General features: G+C 41.0%; 2 protein-coding genes and 2 long non-coding RNA genes across 8 annotated transcripts in view; 2 read left to right on the forward strand and 2 right to left on the reverse strand.

Moving 5' to 3' along the window:
* LOC116052867 (CXADR-like membrane protein) overlaps positions 1-22271 on the reverse strand; it is a 173616-nt gene that overhangs the window by 30904 nt on the left and 120441 nt on the right. The window lies entirely within an intron of this gene.
* LOC116052869 lies at positions 1408-18463 on the forward strand. The gene is made up of 4 exons (XR_004105666.1): positions 1408-1925; positions 12054-12060; positions 14942-14944; positions 18452-18463. It is a non-coding gene; the product is annotated as an uncharacterized LOC116052869 (long non-coding RNA).
* Positions 1847-21528, reverse strand: LOC116052871. The gene is made up of 3 exons (XR_004105667.1): positions 21517-21528; positions 14341-14346; positions 1847-1973 (listed from the first exon to the last, which is right to left on the reverse strand). It is a non-coding gene; the product is annotated as an uncharacterized LOC116052871 (long non-coding RNA).
* LOC116052868 (G2/M phase-specific E3 ubiquitin-protein ligase-like) lies at positions 3925-10519 on the forward strand. 5 transcript variants are annotated; one of them, XM_036008817.1, is made up of 6 exons: positions 3954-4405; positions 5760-5830; positions 8314-8400; positions 8450-8489; positions 9160-9374; positions 9682-10519. In XM_036008817.1, the coding sequence occupies exons 1-5, from the start codon at positions 4070-4072 to the stop codon at positions 9166-9168; spliced, it is 543 nt and encodes a 180-aa protein (XP_035864710.1). In that variant the 5' UTR covers positions 3954-4069; the 3' UTR covers positions 9169-9374; positions 9682-10519. The 5 variants fall into 5 exon arrangements, with proteins under 5 accessions (XP_035864708.1, XP_035864710.1, XP_031159556.1 ...); XM_036008815.1 differs by lacking the exons at positions 9160-9374; positions 9682-10519 and adding an exon at positions 8823-9132 and having other exon boundaries at positions 3925-4405; XM_031303696.2 differs by lacking the exons at positions 3954-4405; positions 9160-9374; positions 9682-10519 and adding exons at positions 4844-5732; positions 8823-9137 and having other exon boundaries at positions 5775-5830.

The following is a 22271-nucleotide window of genomic DNA, read 5'->3' on the forward strand; positions in this document are numbered from 1 at the left end:
ATGACTAGAGTGACGACTTTCCTTTCCTGTACTTCATGTGGGCTCGTCAACAATACTGCCGTTTCTGCTGCTCTGTCGTCGGCCCCTGGATCTGGCACCTTCACAGAAATAAACCACAACTAAAAACGACTCCTTTAGCTCAAAATGCTAAAAAAAAAACACACACCGCATCAGTGTGGGAGAAAAGGACCACTTCCCTTTAGTCGGAGTTTTGTGAGCGTTGACACTGCAGAGTCTGGGAGTCGGCTCCACCAGGGCACAGGAGATCCAGTCCGCAGCAACACCACGGGGAAAGAAGCTCCGCAAGCCAGTCCGCTGCAGCACACGGTAGGTCCATCCGTCCAGAGCGTTCCTCTAGTAAGAGATCTAGCCTCCTTTTATTGGGAGTGGTCTGATCAGCTGGCAATCAGATCGCTAATGTGAATGGGGTTCTACAGGTGTGTCAATTAGTGTTTGTTGTTGCAGTTCGTGAAAGAGGGAAAACAATACTATGCAATGTCCACAACAAAATATAATAAAGTAAATCCACAGCAAACAATATAAAAAAACCACAGCAACCAATAAGGAAAAACACAGCAACCGATAGAGTTTTAAGGCAAAAATAAATCAATAAAAATTATATACAAAATAAACTAAGGTCATCAATCACACTGCTCCACTGGTTTTATATTATGACATATACATTTGTCAGCTGGTGTCTGCATCGAGCCAGCATGTGTGTGTGTACGTAGGATGCGGCGAAAGCTCTGCCTGGAGCCTCCGCAGAACTGTAAACAAGCGGCGCTGTAGTAAACTACCGTGACCTAACGCAACACACACACAGAACGTCGAAGGTGTGTGTTGTTGCCAGAAGACACATTTTATTTCAGAAGAAGCTGGAGGCAGCAAAAAAACAAACAGGTGGCTAAACTGTTTAAAAATAGCTGGTTTGTTCAGGACACCCCGTCTGTCGCTTTCACGTCACCTTTTCGGCTCGCCTCTGCTCGCTTGTAACCTCGACTGAGGAGGTACTAAAAAAACTACCTGTTAGCAGGTACCAGGTACTTTTTTTCGTAATGGAAAACCAAAAAAGGCGAGTAGAGTCGAGGCGAGTCGAGCAGGTACCATGTAATGGAAATGCGCCATAAATCTACTGAAATGGCCCCCACACCATAACAGAGGAGTGTGATGTGTAAGATCAGAAAGCAGAGGTTAACTCATCTATTCCATGGCTGTTAAAAATCAAAGGGCATCAGTACATCTTTACTAAGCGCAAACTAGCACATAGGGTCATCCCTCTTTTTCAAATCATTTTGGAGGGTCATAGAAAAATTATTATTGGTGAGGGGAGGGTCAAGTCTTTTTAACCTAAAGGTCCCAAAACTCCTCCGGTGGCCCCTGAAATAAATAACAAACAGTCCCTAACCTGTCAATCACAAGCTCTAAGGTTTCTAGTAGGCGAGTAGATGCGGAAGCAGATCTTGCAGCTAAATGAGAACAGGCAAAGTGTATAGAAGAGATACAAGTTCAACAGACAAAACTTATTAAGCTGGAAAGTGAATAGAAACTCCATGAGTCACAAATGTTGATAGAAATGAAGCAGAAACAAGCAGAAGTGGAGCTGAAGTTAGAGGAGGAGAAAACAAAGCTAAGAATGTTGCAAGCAAGTGTGACAGATGGAATGTGTATTACCAGTAAGTCACAGCAAAAAGTGAAAGTAATGTGTATTAGCCTACCAGTAAGTCAGAGCAAGCAGTTGAGTAACAGCAGTTGAGGGTTCATATTGAGTAATTTTGGCATTTTCATATTTTAATGGTATATCACAGTTTATGGTTAAAGTTGTTATTGTCAGTTGCAGCAGGTACAGTACAGTACGTTTGTGATTTCTTATTTTTCATGTGCAAAATGTCATTCCAACACCAGCAGCAGTAAGTGTGAACAAGAGCGTTGTAGTTACTGGAGGGCTCCAGCAGGGGGAACGTAAAACTGTTGAGCTATGTGCACATTGCTTCCTCCCTTCAGTCATTACTATGAGGGGCCGTCAGGGACATTATTCAGAATTACCTCTCACAAACACATGTGAAATGCTCTTACATACACTACTGAAACGCTCTCACATAAACAACTGGAAGATTATTCGCTCGCACACACTACTGAAACGCTCTCACACATACAAGTGAAACGCTCTTATATACACTACTGAAACGCTCTTATATACACTACTGAAACGCTCTTATATACACTACTGAAACGCTCTCATACACTACTGAAACGCTCTTATATACACTACTGAAACGCTCTCATACATACAAGTGAAACGCTCTTATATACACTACTGAAACACTCTCATACATACAAGTGAAACGCTCTTATATACACTACTGAAACGCTCTTATATACACTACTGAAACGCTCTCATACATACAAGTGAAACGCTCTTATATACACTACTGAAACGCTCTTATATACACTACTGAAACGCTCTCATACATACAAGTGAAACGCTCTTATATACACTACTGAAACGCTCTCATACATACAAGTGAAACGCTCTTATATACACTACTGAAACGCTCTTATATACACTACTGAAACGCTCTCATACATACAAGTGAAACGCTCTTATATATACTACTGAAACGCTCTCACACATACAAATGAAACGCTTTTATATATATACATTAAGATGATCAGTAGTGCGCGTGCGCGAAAGCTGCATGCTGCCTGTTACGTTACTCCAGCCTTTGAGTTTGCTTCTTTTAACTTCTTAACCTTTATTCTCTTTTTGTCCGTTCTTATTTTTTCACTGTAACTCTCTGAAGTCCTGCCCTCTCTAAAGATGTTGTGTGAGAGAGTTTTTGTGTTTTATTTCATATTTTAATGCCGCTTCCACCGGAACACTAGAGTGGCCGTTTCCTTCAAATCAAAAAGGAGGACACTTTGCATACACAGGGACACGCAAACAGATATTTGTTTGGTATGATCCCATTTTAATTTTTAATATGTTAAAATTCTCGGCATCAATAATAATAATTAATGAATATATATATTATATTATATAATAACATTTATATATAATAACAATGCACAATAATTACTGTGCAATACCATTCCATGTTCACTGTGCAATCTATTGCCCATGTGCAACTGCTGCTGCTGCTGCTAGTATTTGTGTTATCTGTTGTTTGTGGATTCTTATTTTGTATTTATTATTTTCTTACTCTTACTGTTTTTTATACAGTTTTTTTCTCTATCCACTTTGCTGCTGTAACATTGGAATTTTCCCATTGTGGGACAAATAAAGGAATATCTTGTCTTATCTTTTCCACCAGATTACATAAAGGTGCATACACATACCACATAGCTAATTATAAATATACAAGATACAGCCCATGACAATGTGCCCTTCCATTTCAGATTACATAGGTCTAATAAACATCATACAGAAACTGTTCTTAATGTTTTTATCTGGATAGATAAAGGGTAAACAATACAGCACCTTCTGTTTCAGATGTATAGGCTTTGCCTATACATATAAGTATGAGCATTTTCAGAATTTCAGTCCAACAACCGATGTTAGTTAACATTATGTTCTGCTGAGAGCTTGATTGACAGCCTGGTGGTGAACACATGGCTCATTTGAATATTAAAATTAGCCGTGTGTTGATAAGTCGCAACACGAAAATGTAACCAGTGAAACTACTTATTTTGACACAGCTTTTTTGACACACATTTTTAGCCAATAAGTATTAAACTAACAAGGTAATGTGTCAAAAGGCGGACCTTTTTGTTATTTTCTCAAAAGGAGGACAAATGAGTGTCAGGCTTAAGGCTGCGCCTGCAGCCGGACTGTCCAGCCTAAAGCCGGAGGAATGGCCATAATATATATATAATATTTCACTATAATGTGTGAAAGGATTTCACTATAGTGTGTGAGAGATGTTTCACTTGGTTATATGAGAACTTTTCACTATAGTGTGTGAAAGGATTTCACTATAGTGTGTGAGAGGTGTTTCAGTAAAACCGGAAGGCATTTCAGTCAAAACGGAAGGTGTTTCAGTAAAACCGGAAGGGCTTCCGTTCAACAAAAATGCGCAATTCACAGCGCGATTCATGTGTTGATCGTCAGCCACGTTTTTCGCAACAAAATGTCTGCCCAACAGCCTGCAAGCAGCCTAACCAAGGCAGCAGCGTTACTTCACACTGTACTGGCGTCAGCGGAGACCATCAGAACCTTGTCAAATGCGACAACAGTCGGGCAGCAACCGACCGTTGCAACTTCAAGCCGCGACACACTGGACAGTCACATAGCGTCGCTTTTTGGCAGCATGACACTGCCAACTGCAGCTCCAGTCCAGAGAGTGTGTGCGCCGCATTATCAAGCGCAACGCTTCAGCTCTTGGACATCATCCACGAGGAGGAAAAGGTAATTCTAAATAGTTTATTTCTAAATTATTGTTTAATCCAACGTAACGTAGCTAACGCAACGCAACAAGGCATGGTAGTGAACTAAACAGGTAGCTGTTTGTGCCTCCACTACAAACATGTGGGGGATTGAGCCCTCACTACCACCCTAATACAGGGTTTTTGCGGGTCCTAAGAGTCTCAGATCTACTGCAAACTTGGCGTATGTCTTGCAGGGGGCCCAGATAGGTACACTGGCGAATTAGGTGCATGTAGGTGCCAGCAGCTAACTTAGTATTGTTTGTAGCGTGGTTGCTATGGTAACATACGGCAATGTGACTCACGTGGTGGTACGTCAGCAGGTAGTAAAATCAGCTGTTCTTCACCTGGTGTGTGAATGCCATATCGATAAAATGAGGGCAGTGTTTTTTCATCACTTCCATTATGTTATAAGTCATTTCTGCACTGCTGTTGCACCAAGCATAATCTAATATTGTTATTTGGCCATATTGGTTGTTTACTTGAACAGTGCCATGTCTTAAACTAATGTTACTGACTGTTGATACTGTTGTTGTTACAGACTGTTACAGTTTGTAAATCCTCTGTTATTTTCTGCCCCACACTGAAGCAATAATACATTTACCAGTGATGATCTTCACCGCTGCGATTAAATACATCCTTCCTCAGTATTTGAAGTTTTAAGTCAAGTACTTTAGTAAAAAAAAATACTGATTATACATAAAATACTTTTTATGTATGCCCCCTTTTTTGTCTTTGCTTATTTCTCATCTTTGTCTCAGCATAAAGGAATTACTGTTTATTACATATCCCCTTTTTACATTACATTTATGTCACTCAGAAACACCAGTCCTATTTCAAGGTGGCTGCTGAACTCTGACCTTGCAATTGACACCTCAGTTGACAAATTAGGACCTTCCATGCCCTGTCCACAGCCTACAATAGCTAATGAGTCTGTGTTAAAGGGAAGGACAGATATGTGGTTTTTCATGGTAGATTTAAGGCTCAGAGAAAAATCACATAAATAAGAGTGTTCAGGGCTTGAAGTGATAAAATTGGTTAAAATGAATATATTTGACCTAAATATGAATATTAATGGGTTAAATATAACTGATATTGATAACCACTACCCCTTATTTATATAATATTGATAGGGGGTGGTGGTTAGTATTTTGTATTGTATTTCCTATGGCAGTATGACTTATATTGTACTGGTACTCAGGACACAGCAGCATGACCATTTCAACAAGGAGGTAATATTACTCCCTAATCAATCATGGGGAGTAGTGTGCAAACAAGGTCCAAAATCATGGTTACACAAACATGGACACATCCTCAGTGCCTTTGAATTACGGAAGGACTGGGACCACCAGACTGTTTTAGAACGCATCAGGGATGGCTTTGGTGAGCACATTCCAGACGATGTCAGGTAAATGCCTCTTTTTTCCTCTTAATTTGATGATTATTACAAACATTTACTCAGCATTTGTTTTAAAATCTACTTGAATCAGTCACACAGTTAATTGGAGCAAGAAGCCAAAGTGGTGCCCCTACACACACACACACACACACACACACACACAGTAACAACGACAATGACTAAGGGCCCTGACACACCAACCAGACGGGCCGACCGTCGGCAGAAAAGTCAGTCGGACTGATCAGTCGAGTCCCCGAGGGCCAAAAAATGCCTCAGAACACACTGAGGCAACGCCGACTTGAGCGTATGCTCTGCGCGTGTGCGAAATGTAATACGTCTCCATAGCAGCAGGCGGCGCTGCTCTGTATTGTTTCCATTAACAGTCTGATTATTTCCCAGAAAATGAAAACCGGCAACTGATTGGACGAACACGTCACGTGGTTCTTTTTTCTCCGGAAATTCACAGCCAGACTGTCATGGCGGCTTGTTCAGAATACGATCTCATATTGTACTAAAATAGTTCACCGAAACGTATTTCTGAAAACATTTTAAGAGAGAAATAGGCCATGCAGTTGCTGAATCTGTCTTCATTTCAGATCAACAAAGGTCAGTTTAAAAGATTTTCGTCAGATTTTGAGAGGCTCATCTGCAGACCATCAAGGACCCTTTTAGTACGTTTGTGATTTTGTTTGTTTTTTACCACTTAATAAAATTGTGCTAAATATAATATATAAAAAAAGAAATGTATATTTTTCTTTCTCTGTTTAAGATTGACTCCGAAGAAGAAGATGACTGTTCTCCCATTACTACCAGATCAACATTAAGCATGCATGCAACTAAGGGCAGCGATGATGATTGTGTTGAAGTTGATGGTCCTCAGATTCGCACAGACATGAGCAGTAATGGCACCACCAGGGCTGCTACCAGGTTTAGAGTAATGGGGAGTAATGAGTATCCCAGTACTAGCAGTCATGATGGAGATGGCAAACCTGGTACTAGTACTGGTCATGAAGACAGCTATGGCTTCAATCACACCGTCAGCAGTAGTGGTCATGATGGAGGCTGCCTTGCAAGAGGTGATGGGAACCCTGGCACCAGTGGTACCACAACTGATCATGGTGGTGACTACGCTTCATATTTGACACTCGTGGCTACTCTTCCTCCTGACTCTTCAGATGATGAGGAATTAAACCTAGCCATAATTGCCGGTATGGAGAGTCAAATGTGAGTAGCACACACATAGTATGTGAGCTTGATAGATCAGGATAACTCTTGAGAATGATGTGATCTCGTAATTGATATGAATCCTTTATCCCTGACATTATCACATCCATGTTTTGGATTAAATGGTTGCTTACAACCAACAATTTCACAAAATACAAGTTGTTGTAAAGTATGTCACATCAATGTGTGTCTGATCATTAATTTTTGATTTTGTGTTTATAGTGCAGAAAAGGTCCCGGTCCAAGAGATACTGCTGGAACTGTCAAGCAAAATTAGCACAAAACGGCAGTGCAAATTTAATATAAATCGCTCTGCTGTCTGGGAGGGAGCCATGCGGGGCTTCCAAAGGGTATCCTACGACCCTAACTTGATGATCTGTGTAAAATTCTCCGATGACATGGGGAGAAATGAAGAAGGAGTTGATTTAGGAGGACCAAGAAGGGAATTCTTAAGGCTGCTGATGGAGACTATTGCCAGGTCACCCATGTTTGAGGGAAAAGAAAACGGCAAGAACTTGACTCTTGACAGTACTGGTAATGCCAGGCTTTTCTAAAAATTCATAATGTCAGCCATTTTAATTGATAGTGATTTTGACATGCAACTTGTAGCTTTTGAACTGATTTACTTACCTCAACTGCAGAAGGTACCAGGCTTTTATAAAGTGGTCTTGTTTTAGAGGCAGGGCTTTAAGCATAATTGGTCATATTTTAGTATGAAGCGTTGTTTTAATCTGCCCCTGTTTGCCCTGTTACAGTTACTGCATGATGTGGTAAATTCAAACTCAGCACTTTCTGTATCTGTTTTCAATTAAAATCCCTCTACAGTTTCATGAAACATTTGCAGCAATGTGTTGTGGAAAACTTTGACTTGCAACGTTCCCATATGGCCCTTGAAATTTGGCTACTGTCATCTTGTGGAGCATGTATGGTACTATACAATCCAGTTTTGCTAAGAAATGCATCCACAGTGACTGAATTTGGATAGTCACACTGAAAAGGAAAAGCCAGTATTTTTCACTCTGGACCAAGCAAAATTATATTGCTGAATTTATTAGATTAAGTTATTGGAAATGTACATCATCCTTGGCATGCATATTATATTGCAGCTCACTTCTCCACTCATGTTTTAGACCTAGCTTTTATTTGTTTGTGTCAACCATGGCCCCGGTCATCATTCGAGACCCGGCCTGTAATTGACAGCCAGTTTTTGTTTGCCGAAATGTGGTATTTATCAATATTGTTTTTCCTTTTATGCCATTTTTTTTGCAGCTCTAAGAGAGGACTGGTACTACATTGCTGGCAAAGCCATTGCAGTGAGATTGGTACATGGCGGTCCACCACCAAACCTCCTCTCGCCAACAGTATTTTGTCTTCTGGTCAATGGTTCAGCAAATCCAAAACTAGAAGACATAGCTGACACAGAACTCTTGGAAAAAGTCAAAAAGGTCAGTTGATAGCTTTTGAATGTTATACTACATTAGAATTAGTTTACATTAAAAGGTTCTCTTGTTGTTTTCCATTTTGAAAAGGAGTATCAGCCCTCTTTTTCCATATGTTGTAATTTGAATGCCACCGCTATTCAACGGACAAGTGTCAACAGCAAAGCATATTTTCCTTCTTATTTATCACATTGTAGCAATATGTGGGAAAAAAACTGCACTACCATGAACTGTTAGGGGACCTCTAGGCATTCTGTAGGATGCAGACCACTAGTGTCTGGGTTCGTACTAATAAGAAACTTCCATAACAAGCCATCTTGCTGCTTCTTGTGATGCTAGGTATCTGAAAGTACAACCCTTGAGGACCTTGAGAAGTCAAATGCACCTTTGCTTGACTACTTGGCCAATGCAGGATGTCTGAGGCCTATGCGGTCGATAAGAGACAGGGATCTGTTGGTACAAGACATTGTCATATTTCAGGTCATCCACAGGGTTCAAGGTCCATTTCAAAGATATTCAGTGTTAGTTGTTGTACAGTCAGATCAATCTCAAAAGGAGTAATAATTTTAACCATTGACCAACAAGGTGTAAGACTAGCTTCACAAAATCTATTACAAAAAAACAAGGGACAATTGTTGATTATGGATTGTACAATTATTCCATGTTGTTTGTACAGATTCTGTGAAGGACTGAAAACTCTTGGGGTTCTGGACCAAATACGACGACATCCAGACAGCTTTCGACCCCTGTTCTGCTATGAGCCGAACACACTGACCGCTAACCAAGTGGATGATCTTTTCAGCATTCGTCTCTCTCCAGAAGGGAGCAACAAGAGAGCTGCTGAGGAGATGGTCGTTACTTTCTGGAGGGACTATCTCCAAGATGCAGAAGGTAATTAATGGTTTAATGGTCAAATAAACTGATGCATCTGTTTTTTTAGTATCATTCTTTTTATTTTATTCTCTTGGTAGTCATAACATTATCACAACGCAACCTGCGAATGTTGAAAGATGAAAGACCTGTTATAAATTCATTGCTATAAGAGGCATTCAGATTTTAGACGCTTTGGTTTTGAGAAGTGAAATACACTTACCTGACAATTTATTCAGTATCAGCTGATGTTAATTGCTTTAGAGATGATTCACATACACATTAATTGGACCAACTACCACTGATAATATTTTTCTTTTTACAGAAGAAGAAGGGCCATCCAAACTAGAGAAGATATTGGCCTTCACAACTGGAGCATCTGTGGTACCACCTATCGGCTTTTCCCCAACTCCTTCTGTCCAGTTTATTCACAAAGGAGATGATGGCTTCTCTACATCAATGTTCCCTCTTGCCAACACATGTGTTAACTGCATCAACTTGCCACTACATGTGTCTTACCAACTGTTCAAGGAGAAGTTTGACTTTGCATTAGGAAACACATATGGGTTTGGCAGGGCATGAACATGTCATGCTCTGAAAAATCTTTCTGTCTGTGTCTCACTTTCTCTGTTTGTCTCTACCTTTCTGCTTGTCTCAGTCTGTTTTCTGAAAAAAGTTTAAAACAAGACAGTTATTTTTATTTCTGAATGCCGTATGCAATATAACTTATGTATTTTATATAGTTTCACAACAATTCAGTTGACTCAGTCAGCCTATGTATTTACATTTATTTGTAACGGCATGTTTCATATTCTTACCAAACTTTCTTTTAACATATACTTGTTTCGACAGTTAAAATTTAAACAATTAAGCTGAACATATGCTCTGTATCCCTTTCTGTGACTCACTAATGTCGCTTCTTTGTCTATCAATCCGTTTGCTTCTCTGATGTGTCTGTCTGTTTCTTCCTCTGCCTGTTTAAGTCTCTGTTTGCCTCTCTTGTCCTGTCTTTGAATGTTCGTTCCTTTGAACAAATGTTTATCATGTTCATTTATTTTTCATAAAATGTTTTACAATGTTTTAACAAAACTTTAATTCACAGAATACACTGCACAAGTGAAGAAAACATTTTAACAAACCTTAACATAACTCCCATGTTATTCACTGAAGTGCAGAAGTGAAGAAAAAACATCTATTCCATGGTTCCCATCATTTTCAAGTGGGCTCACTTGTTGAATAATGTTCATTGTGGTCTAATTAATAGTTACATCTATGTCTGGAATTACAACATTATTATTGGTTTGAAGTTCAGGTAATGGCCCTTCTTCATCAATGCCATAGTAGTTATCGGCATCAAAAATGCTGTTTATAGCTGGATGGATTCCTGCATTATTAATGACACCTGAATGCCACAGCTGGAGAGGTGTCTGCCCCCCTTGTGTGGAGAGGCCATGGTTGTTCCATTGATTGATGAATTCTGTTACTGCTCTTTCAATCCTTGGTAAATAAACATAATGCAGACAAAATAAATGTAGTTCATTCAATGAATCCAGTACACCCTGTTCCTCCATGAAGTTAAAGATGTTTATAAAGTGTCTAGATACAACTCTATTGAGTTCTGCCCATAGTCTCTCAATCCTTTGGTTGTGTACCGATACACCTGTAATAACACTGTTCAATCCTCTTCTTTCCATCATAAAACGGGCAACATTTATATTTTCCATACCATGATCACATCTGACCCTTAAGGGCAAGCCAAAGTTCTGTACTCCTCCTAGAAATAATGACAGGACGGTTGAGGCTCTGTTGTTGAACAAGCACCCTAAGTATATAATCGTCCGGCTGAAGCCATCCACACAGCCATGAAAGACCATCCGCCACCTGACCAGCTTGTGGTTGCCGTCAAAATGCCTGTTGGGAAGAAAATATATACTTAAAAAACTATATATATATATATATATGTGTATATGTGTGTATACAGCATATGTGTGATGCGTGCCACACACACACACACACACACATATATGTATATATGTACTTGTTTTCCTTATACATAACATTTACTTACCATAATTGGTTAGGGGCCTGAACACTATAGACTCTTCGATGTATAGCAAGACGACGTCTAAATGATCGCCCAATAGGATCCACTTGATGCAGGCTCTGTCTGACCCGCCAGCGCTGAATCCTCAAGCCACGTGATCTCAGGCTTCCAAGTATGTATGCTTCACCTGCATTTGGAGTGTTCTGTAGTATATTAGTTACAACTCTGTCCAGGTCTTGATTTGACAATACAGAATACCTTAATGGCTCAACTCCCAGTCTTTGTCTGTGTCTGTATAGTGTTCTTCGACTAATTCCAAAGCATGATGCAATTCTCTGCCATGACATACCGATGGACACACAGTGAGAAATCTGTTCAGTGGCTATGCTGTATCTGGGCCGTCCTGGATAGCCAGTCAAGGTTGTTGGAGGTGTCAAATTTGTGGTCACTTCAGTGGATCTCTGTCTGGCCTCATGTTCATGCAGCAAGTTGCGAAAGCATCTATACAATGATCCTAGAAGGTTACTGACATCCCTATCATCACACACAGCAAGACATGCAGATAGAGTTTGAGTATGCTCATTAAGCTCTCTATAAAGCCTCTCCTGATGGAAATTGTCAGACTCTTCTCTTTGCAGCCTTTCAATGCATTGTAGAACACTAGTAAAAAAAGCGACAACATCCTCCTCATTGCCTCTCACTTCAAAAAATAAAGCTTGGACTTGAAAAATGAAGAATATCAGATGAACATACATTGTGGTTGAAGCAAGGGTTGAACTACTTCAAACTCAGCAAAAGCACATGCACTTCCCTGTGTGGAGTCTTCCTGTTTCCATCACATGACAGGAAGGCCTTCCTGTTTAACTGTAATTTTCATATTCTGTAATTTTTTCAACTGTTAGTTTACAATTCTATATCAGAGCATTTCAGCTGTGTATATGAGCACATTTTATTAGTATGTGGTAAAGCTTTTTTGTAGTTTATGCAAAATGTTTTGCGTGTAAGAGAGCGTTTCAGTAGTGTATATAAGAGCGTTTCACTTGTATGTGTGAGAGTGTTTCAGTAGTGTATATAAGAGCGTTTCAGTAGTGTATATAAGAGCGTTTCACTTGTATGTATGAGAGCGTTTCAGTAGTGTATATAAGAGCGTTTCACTTGTATGTATGAGAGTGTTTCAGTAGTGTATATAAGAGCGTTTCACTTGTATGTATGAGAGTGTTTCAGTAGTGTATATAAGAGCGTTTCACTTGTATGTGTGAGAGCGTTTCAGTAGTGTATATAAGAGCGTTTCACTTGTATGTGTGAGAGCGTTTCAGTAGCGTATATAAGAGCGTTTCACTTGTATGTGTGAGAGCGTTACACGAGAGAGCGAGAGTGTTATGTGCATGTGTATATGTGCTGAGGAGAGTGTTTTTAACACAGTATGTTCGCACATTATGAAGTAACGAAGTTAATTTACATGACGAAGAGTAAACTAGCCACATTAGCCTTTAGCAATGCTAACCACGACGTCGTGGATGAAAGAGCAGCACTTAGTAGCCATGCAGAGACATTGTATGTGTCGTAGTATGTTCTGTATACGTTTCTGTAATGTACTGAGTACTTTTAAAGGGTGTAATTGTGAGTGCTATATGTTATCAGAATAATTTTATTTTGTATCTCTTGTGGATTGCCATATTTGTTTGCTTGATATATTTCAGTTCTGTAGTTATGCAGCAGAAGAATTGCATGTATTATGTATGTTGTATTGTTATATTGAGTCATTACACATGTGATCTGAGGAAAGTTTGTGTCCGTGCATCTTTCATTCAACTACTCCCCTTTTCAGGGCTGTTACACAAGCATGGATGTGAAAGTGGCTGCAGCTCGAGTCAGAACATACAAAAAACTGGAAAGTGATGTGCACACAAGTCACACCATAAAACGTTAAGACATGTTGAGAAAAAAGATCCGCATTTTGCCGTAATCCAATGACACGAAAAAAAAAGTAATCCACAGCGATCAGTAGATCCACAAACAGAGTCACGGTGTATCCAGCAAGGCCTATACGAGCGTCACATACGAGGCCTCTCCACTTCGCCGTTTAAACAAAGTGGAATAAACGTATAAAAGTCCAAATCTACACAAAACCCACATTTATATACATGGCATTTAGGAAACCTTTATTGCAAGGTTGGCACGGCAAGAGATCCAGACTAGTGCAACAGTAACTTTCGTTTTTTTTGCGTCCTGCTGCTCCCATCGTCAGCCAGGTAATATTTTTTTTTTACTACAGCAATATATGAAATCAGATGTATTACCTATCACCATTTAGTTATTTTCTGTTATTTAAGATATTTATTTAATATCTGGTCATGCCAGATGTAATTATTCCACTAATTTTTTAAACAATGCAATTACCTGTTTGAACCACCAGGGGGCAGTGCTCCTCCTGCCCCCCCAGCAAACTCCACGTATGCGGTCAGACCATCTGCTAGGGGGCCGAGACTGAGAGCTACATGGATAAATATGCACCAAACAAGCCACTTTGAAAATTTGCTCTTTTCATGAATAAAAAAGTTTTTAGTCTGGGTGGGGGGACCCAGACTAAAAAATGTTGGATGACCCTCCCCTCAGCAAAAAATAAAAAGACATGACCCTCCCCTATTTTCCTCCAGTGGTCCATTCCATAAATACCGAACGGTCCCTTAGTGGGAGAACGTAATACAGCTTCTGCTGTCAGAACCACTCCGGCTATGTATTCAAACAGACAACTAGATACAGGAGTCTCCCTGTTCCAATGGCAACCATCATCTCAGAGTGTAACAGCCAACTTAGCTGAAGCAATTGCAAGCTCCTTAAGTCTAAATCGTTTGCCTGTTCCTGAAACAACCATGTTTGCTGATGATACTTTGACATTTGTTGACTTCTGGATGTCGTTCATAACTCTAATTGACAGGAAACCTATCTCTGCTAACGCAAAAATGCTCTACATGAAAAGCTACCTCGTTTCGAGATAAGCTGATGAAATAGCCTAAGATTAGATCTAATGATTCTCTGAAACTTAGAGATTTTGCTGTCTTTTTAAAGAGCTCCGTGGAAACTATGCCCCACGTCAAAGGGTTTGCCATTTTAAATGATTGTGAGGAAAATCATAAGCTCTTGGAAAAATTACCACACTGGATTGTACACAAACGGAGCTGAATTGTAGTAGAGCAGCTTGATGCATCTGGAGAATATCCAACCTTTGAACACTTTACAAAGTTTGTGCTGAAGGAAGACCGCGTGGCCTGTAATCCCATCACTTCTTCCTTCTTCTTGAGCTCCAGATTAATAGATGAAAAGTTCCCCAAGAGGGCGAAGGCCCTTAGTACAAGTGCCCAAACAAAATATCATGCATTTAAGTCAGAAAGTTCGTCTCGCGGCATGGCATTGCTAAGTCTTGTCTTTGCTGCCAAGTCTATGGGAGATGAAATGGCGTTTATACATCAAAATGATCTATGCTTTGGATGTTTGTGTAAAGGACATGGAACTAAAGATTGCAAAACATTGCATGCCTGTGGAGTGTGTAGCCGACGCCATCCAACCTGTTTGCACGAAGAGAGAGAGAGAAGAGATCCGGTGAAACAGCAAAGAGAAGCTCCACTTCTGGTTCCACAGAAGGACAAGCAAATCAGGAAGTCCGCAAAGTTCTGTCCCATGCAGTAACTCAGAATGCTTCACCTACCTCAAGTATTGTCCCAGTTTTCTTGTCATCTGTGAAAGAACCTCAGAAGGAAATTCTTACATATGCTCTTCTTGCAGGGTACCCGTGGGGTCTTAAAAGCATTGAAAAAGTCTTAAATTTGATAATCTCAAATTAAGGCCTTAAAAGCCTTGAATTTGTTATACAAAGTCTTGGATTTCGTTACAAAGGTCTTATTTTTTTGGCCTTTCCTAGGATTAAGTTCATACTGTAACAAAATTAACTGTTACTAATGTAGGCTAATTGAAAAATTCATGCAGGGTAACGTTGAGTGCACCTTGCGCTCCACGTCATAGCAGAAAGCATGAAAGCGTGCATACCTGTTACTATGGTAACTACAAGGCAAGTGAGGTACAGAACAAGATAGTAGCCTAGTACGTAGCCTAGCCTAGTTTGTCGTCCGAAATGGGAAAGCGTCGGTTTAATCTGCTGTGGCCACAGAATCCGAATTACGTTAAGGTCAAGCCTATGCCAGGTAATGACCGCAAGGCCTATTGCTGTTGGTGCCGCAAATCTTTTAAGCTAGCGACGATGAGTGTTACAGCCCTGGACTCCCATATGAAGGGTACCAAACACACAGCGTGTAGTAGTGATGGCCAAATGAAGCTTCGTGAAGTATTTTCTTTATTTTCTGAGCCCACTAGATGGCGCTTTTGTTAAACAAAGGGTTGAAAGCCCACTGAGCTGCCATTCCTTGAGTGTTTTTCTTCAAACCGAGAGTGCCATCTAGTAGGCTCAGAAAAAATGCTTCACAAAGCTTCATTTGGCTATCACAAGCGTGTAGTACTGCACGCCTGCGCCAGGCACCAATTGTGCAGTTCTGTGCACCGCAGACCTCTTTGGTTACTGATACTCCTGAGGCTAGCAGTAATGAAGTAATGTCTACATTAGAAGCATTGTCACCACACCCAAGGAACATCCTATCTTACTGTGGCTCGACACCAACACTGCAGGCAGAGGTGATAAAATGATAATCTCGGAGCACCACGTTTACACATCGAATGAGAACATTACAGAGATTTTTAAAACCATGTTTCCTGACTCCGAGGTTGCAGCTACATTCTCGTGTGGAAGCAACAAAACATATATATGCATATATAACTAAATTTGGGTTGGCTCCCTTTATAACTAAAGAACTAACTGACCAGGTCAATATGGCCAACGGGTTTGTGGTCATGTTTGACGAGACTTGACAAGATGATGAAATGCAGTTGGACTTCAATATTCGCTACTTGGTGGACGACCACGTTCAGTTAAGATACTTGGGCTCGCAGCTTATGGGTCATGCAACGGCGGTGGACTTGCTTAAATATTTCAAAGTAAGTTTTTTTTCTGAATTTTATCTGCTCTATCGTTAACTGTTAGCCGGATGTCGCCTTTTTTCTTCAGGGAACAATATTGCAAATGTTGGCCTTGTGAGGATAGCTATTTCAAGATTAATTTAATTTTATATGGCCACTTTTCGTATTGGTACACCTATCTAATGCCTTTTTTCTTTTTAAACTGTACGATTGTCGTGTGTTTACCTCCTTGCAAATGTGTTGGATGGTGAAATTCTGTCACGTAGCTTGCCGATTTATAATGTGCTGCTGTCACCTAGTGGACATTTTCTGCAGTGTTATTGAATTAATGACGGCAATGATTGCCTACCAGAAGTACATCCCTGTATCTCACCACTCAGACAGAACCCTTTAACCTTGAGGCCCCAACCTCAATCACACTAACTATTATGTATATACAGTAATATCCATCTTCGTCCATCTTCGTCCGCTTATCCGGGGTCGGGTCGCGGGGGCAGCAGCTCCAGCAGGAGACCCCAAACTTCCCTTTCCCGAGCCACATTAACCAGCTCTGACTGGGGGATCCCGAGGCGTTCCCAGTCCAGGTTGGAGGGCAAACAAGGCAGCAAAATGGCAGAGCTAATTGCCAAGTCAAACATGTTGAGAAGAAGCCACAAGCAGAAGTTGACAGAACTTGTGAGCCTGGGCGAAAAAATGGCAACCAAGGCAGCAGAGCTGCGAAGGCTGTAGTCTTCAACATCTTCAAATTCAAATCTATTTGTTTATTTTCAAATCAAATGTGTGTTATCAGAATAGGCCTACACACACCCGTAACGTGGACCAGAGGAAAATTAGCACAGAATGCTACCCAGCTGGACTGTCCACCCACAGCATGCAGGCCATACAAGAGCTGTGCGCGCTGCCTGAGAATAGTGTGTATTTGTCTGACTCACCTTGGTTGTGCTTCTTTATCAAACTGTGGGATGAAATGCCTCACACATACTATATACGACAATAACTATTTGTGTTGCAGTTGAGAGGGGCCATTGTGAAGCCTCAGCCCACAAAAAGGGCGAAAAAATTGAAACCAAGGCAGCAGAGCTGCAAAGCTGTAGTCTTCAACATCTTCAAGTTCAGATCTATTTTTTTATTTGTTTATTGCAAATCAAATATGTTATCAGAATAGGCCTACACACACGTGCGCGCTACAACGCTGTTGCGTATGTATTAAATATGACTGATAATTTAAATGTTTTATTTAATTCAAGTAGCCTACTTGTACATAATTATTTTCTAGGGTTTAAATGTATACAGATTTGACATTTTCCCCTCATACTTCTGTCAGAATGAGTACGAAGATGGCATTGAATTTCATTTGAAATGGTATTAAAAAGGTCTTAAAAAGACTTGAATTTAAGTTGGAGGATCCTGGGGGTACCCTGTCTTGACACTCATAGTGATTCATCTTTCGTCTTGGAAGACCTTGTCAGAGAGCTGGATGTAGTTTCTCAACCATTACAGTTGAAGTGTAGCACAATGACTGCTGTAGACACAGTTATAGCCAGTCAAAGTGTGTGTGGTTTGCAAGTTCGAAGCTTTACGTACACACAAGCATACACATGTGACTTTATTCCTGTTGTTAAGTCTTGCATACCAACCAGGACCACAGCGTCTTAGTGGCCTCACCTTAAACATCTTGCAAATAAGTTGTCATCTCTTCAAGACTGCGAAGTGGGACTATTGATTGGCTATGATTGTCCTTCAGCTTTAGCTCCCCTTGAGGTCATCACTGGTGGTGAGAATGAACCATTCGCACAGAAGGCTGGTCTCCAAGGCCTGAAAGGAGTCTGGATCCCAAGATGTTATCATCCACAAGACTTTGGCAAGATTGTGAGTGTAGAATTGCACCACTTTGCAGATGCTAGCAGTGTAGTCTATGGTGCATGTTCTTACCTTCGATATAAGAATGTCCAGAACAAAGTTCACTGCAGTTTCGTCATGGCAAAGGCTAGGCGTGCACCATCAAAGATCACAAGCATTCCCCGTTTAGAACTTTCAGCTGCTGTGGTCGCAGCCAGAGTGAGCGTTCTGTTGAAATTAAAGCTAAATATGAAGATTGATGAGGAATTCCTCTGGACAGATTCTCAAGTCTCACTCTAGCATACATCAACAACGAAGCACGGAGATTTCACATCTTTGTGGCAAATCGTGTCCAGCTTATAAGAGAGTACACCAATCCGAGCCAGTGGTAGTTGGGGCGAGTAGTGGAAACTTCTATGGATAGTGATGGCTTAGTGCGAAGAGTGAAAATACGAGTTGGAGACAGAAATCAGGAAAGCATCAGTCTCCATCTAAACCTTCTGTTATAGAGAGGCCCATTCAAAAGTTAGTGTTGCTTCTTTAAAGTGAATGGTCATAAAGTATACGTTCACATACATACATGCGCAGATATACACGCATAACCCATCATATTAACATAACTCTATGCTTATTTGCACAATGGTCCAATATTGGGATAGTAACAGATCTATATAATCTTTAGAATCATGTATGATTTATTTGGTGTTGTGATTATCATGACATGATTGGTGGGAGTGTAAAGGACCACTTTGGAGTTTTAATGTATGCTGCTGATTTAATGAAATAAGTATAGGTTGGGTTATTGGTAAAATATTTGTGTAAATGTTTGTAACTTATTCACAAATGATTCTATATTTTGTATGTGCTTTAATGTTATTTAATGTTTAATGTATGTGATTGACCGGAAATTCTGTACACCTGTAATGTTGAAATGTGTCCCTTTGGTGGCACCGTAGTTTTGCACAAGGGAAGGAAGGGGATGAATGGTACGCAGCTGTTTGGGCCTACAGAATGAAGTTTGTATCCGTGAAAACACATGTGTGAAATGATTGTTGTATCTATGTTTTCAATACCATTTTCACGGTGCTAAGGTGACGATGGATTAAACGCATGTTGAACGTCATGCTGGTCTGGCAAACTAAATAAAAGACACCTTACGCATCAGTCGAGACTCTTTTTTGGATCCAAGGTATTACAGATGGTAATATTCAGATGGGGGGCAGTATATTCTAATGAGCCTGCATGTCACAAAGCAAGGAGAGCCAGATAAGTATAATGCTTTTAGATAATATGTATTAAAAAATAAACATTTAAGTTGAGTTTTTAAAAATCTCATAGAAACTACATGATGCCTAAAATATACCGATGCTGTCTTTGGATAATCTTTAATGTGAGGTGACAATGCAGTAACTACAAAAATAAACAAATGTAGATATCAAAATGACAGATTCCAGTCTATACAAATATGTAGTAATGTCTGCTTTGTAGTAGGCTTGGGTGACCTCTTGTATTTTCAAATCATTCAATCGTGGTTACTTGAGATCGCCAATAGGTGATCTGATCACCAGTCTGATAGGCTGGCTACATTGACTCGTTATTAACATATTATGCATATGCTCAAAAGTCTGGTTCAGCTGCTTTGCAGGGTTTTGTTGTTTAAACAGCCTGTTAACTTCAGTGTGTTTACATGCACAGTAGTAACTGGGTATGGTCTTACCCCTGTTAGTGAGGTTCTGCCAGTTCTCCCCGTATACATGAGCAGGAAAGAATGGGAAGAATGACGGAGTAACTCTACCTCTGATACAGTAGGCGGCACTCTGCCAACACACAACTGGCGTTATCTTCCGGTTGACCTATGTCAAGATTACACCCATCGGCCTTTTAATTAGTAAAATTTAACAACTTAATGTTTCATTTACACACTCTTGTCACAGCGTAGGACAGCACAGTGTGCCAGACGACGGCTAATTATACAGTAATGTTAACCAGTTTCGGGTGGAATAGCAAGCTATCTTCGTTAGCTAACTAACATTAACGTTAGCCAGGGGCCACAGCTGGGCCTGCTCGGTCACTCCACTTTTTTGCGGAGACACAGCGTTGACAGCCCCAGAGATGGACAATCTGTTCAAGCCATCTCCCGATGTCCGCTGCTGCCTCGGCGGGGAGTAAAACAGACGGACCACAGGCTCCATGCTGCCGATGGCCCACTAATTTGGGCATTGCTGTTTTGTTGTATGGTCTTATAGCAACGACTACAACTCACAGCGTTGATGGATTATTTCCGGTTCAAAAACGACTCCAGCGGAGTGGGGAGGGCAGTTGAAGCATGCGCAGACGCTAAAAACGATCATAGCCCGGTTAAGGTGTGTACATGGACGAATCCCCTGGTTACTGAAGGAGTTCTCTAGGTCTGTTAACAGGTTATTAGAACTCCGATTTTAACCTGGGTAAGGTGTTTACATGGCGTTTGAGAAATTGGGGTATTGCCTTAACCTGAATATAAATGGGTTAAGGCAATACCCCAATTTCTCGTTTTTTTAAACTGCATGTAAACACACTGCTTGTCTCTCCTGGATGGAGAGGGTTGTTGTGTGTGTGTGTGTGTGGTGGGGGGGGGTGATGAACTGAGCAGTGATGAACAGGCCCCGTCCCCTGCTGTGGTGGGGGAGGTGGGACTGGATGTGGTGAATGGAGTCACTGGGGAAGGTATCAGGACTACTGTCTTTCAAAAGGACAGTAAAAGGTGTTGAGGTCGATTGCTGGGCAGTGGCGGGGGCTTTGGCTGGTGATCTGTGTGAGGCCCTTCCAGACAGAAATAGTCATTTGTGGAAAACTGTTGTTGGAGTTTCTCAGAGTACAGTCTTTAAGCGTCTTTCACTGCCTTGCTAAACCTGTACTTAGACTCTTTAAACCAGTCCCTGTCCCCACTCCTAAAACACCTCTTCCTTCAGCAACCTTAGCCATCTGAGTTTGGCTGTGAACCAGGGCTTGTCATTGTACCTCTTTGTGGTACGTGATGGTATACAGCTGCCCTTACAGAAGCTGATGTATGACATCCTCTGTGTACTCATCCAAACTGTTGGTAGTGGTCCTGAAAACATCCTAGTACAGTCCAAACACGCCTGAAGATCCGCCACAGCTTCACTGGTCCACTTCTTAGATGTCCTCACAACAGGTTTAAAAATGTTCAGTTTCTGCCTGTATGAGGGAATTGGGTGGACCATGACGTAGTCTGACGCTGGAAACACATTGCACGTTGAAGTGCAGCGAATAGCTGCGAAGCACCGGCCCGTGCGCTACAGCGATAGTTTCGGTGTCTCTATTTTTTCCGCAAGTGAATCTGTCAAGCCAGGCAGGTAATCACATACAGGAAGACCACAGTGCAGCCGGATACTGTGTACCGGGAAAATGTGTGTGTGGATAGCAGCAAAGTGTGTGCATGTGCCTGTGTTTAAATTGCAGCTCTGTGTGTATACACCAGTTTCAATGGGGGCAGTGGTGGCCTAAAAGTTAAAGAAGCGAGCTTGTGACTGGGAGGTCGTCGCTTCAATCCCCAGACCGACAGGATAAAATCTGGGTGGGGAAAGTGAAAGAGCAGCACTTGTCCCTCCCTCATTACCACCACTGAGGTGCCCTTGAGCAAGGCCCTTAATCCCAACAGCTCCAGTGGAGCTGCTCAGTGGCAGCAGATCAGACTGTGGTAGTACTGGGCAGCTTCCAGTATGAATGTGATCAGATCAGACTGTGGTAATACTGGGCAGCTTCCAGGTAAGAATGTGATCAGATCAGACTGTGGTAGTACTGGGCAGCTTCCAGTATGAATGTGATCAGATCAGACTGTGGTAGCACTGGGCAGCTTCCAGGTATGAATGTGTGCAACTGTGTGAATGTGATCAGGGCGTTTCTGCAAAAGAGAGGTTGCCTCTCACTGAACCTTCCCTGAATAAATAAAGGTTAAATAAAAAATAAATACAAAATGAGTGCCTGTGTGTTTGTTATACAAAATAAAT

The sequence above is a fragment of the Sander lucioperca genome, chromosome 13, assembly GCF_008315115.2.
Source record: "Sander lucioperca isolate FBNREF2018 chromosome 13, SLUC_FBN_1.2, whole genome shotgun sequence".
NCBI classification, from domain to species: Eukaryota; Metazoa; Chordata; class Actinopteri; order Perciformes; family Percidae; genus Sander; species Sander lucioperca.

Excerpts from the sequence above, each read along its gene's own strand:
- LOC116052868 (XM_036008815.1), top strand. The coding sequence starts at position 4,070 with ATGCGCAATTCACAGCGCGATTCATGTGTTGATCGTCAGCCACGTTTT. Across the intron at positions 4,406-5,759 it reads TCATCCACGAGGAGGAAAAG|GACTGGGACCACCAGACTGT; the intron begins GTAATTCTAAAT and ends GAATTACGGAAG. Across the intron at positions 8,401-8,449 it reads ACCACCAAACCTCCTCTCGC|AGACATAGCTGACACAGAAC; the intron begins CAACAGTATTTT and ends TCCAAAACTAGA.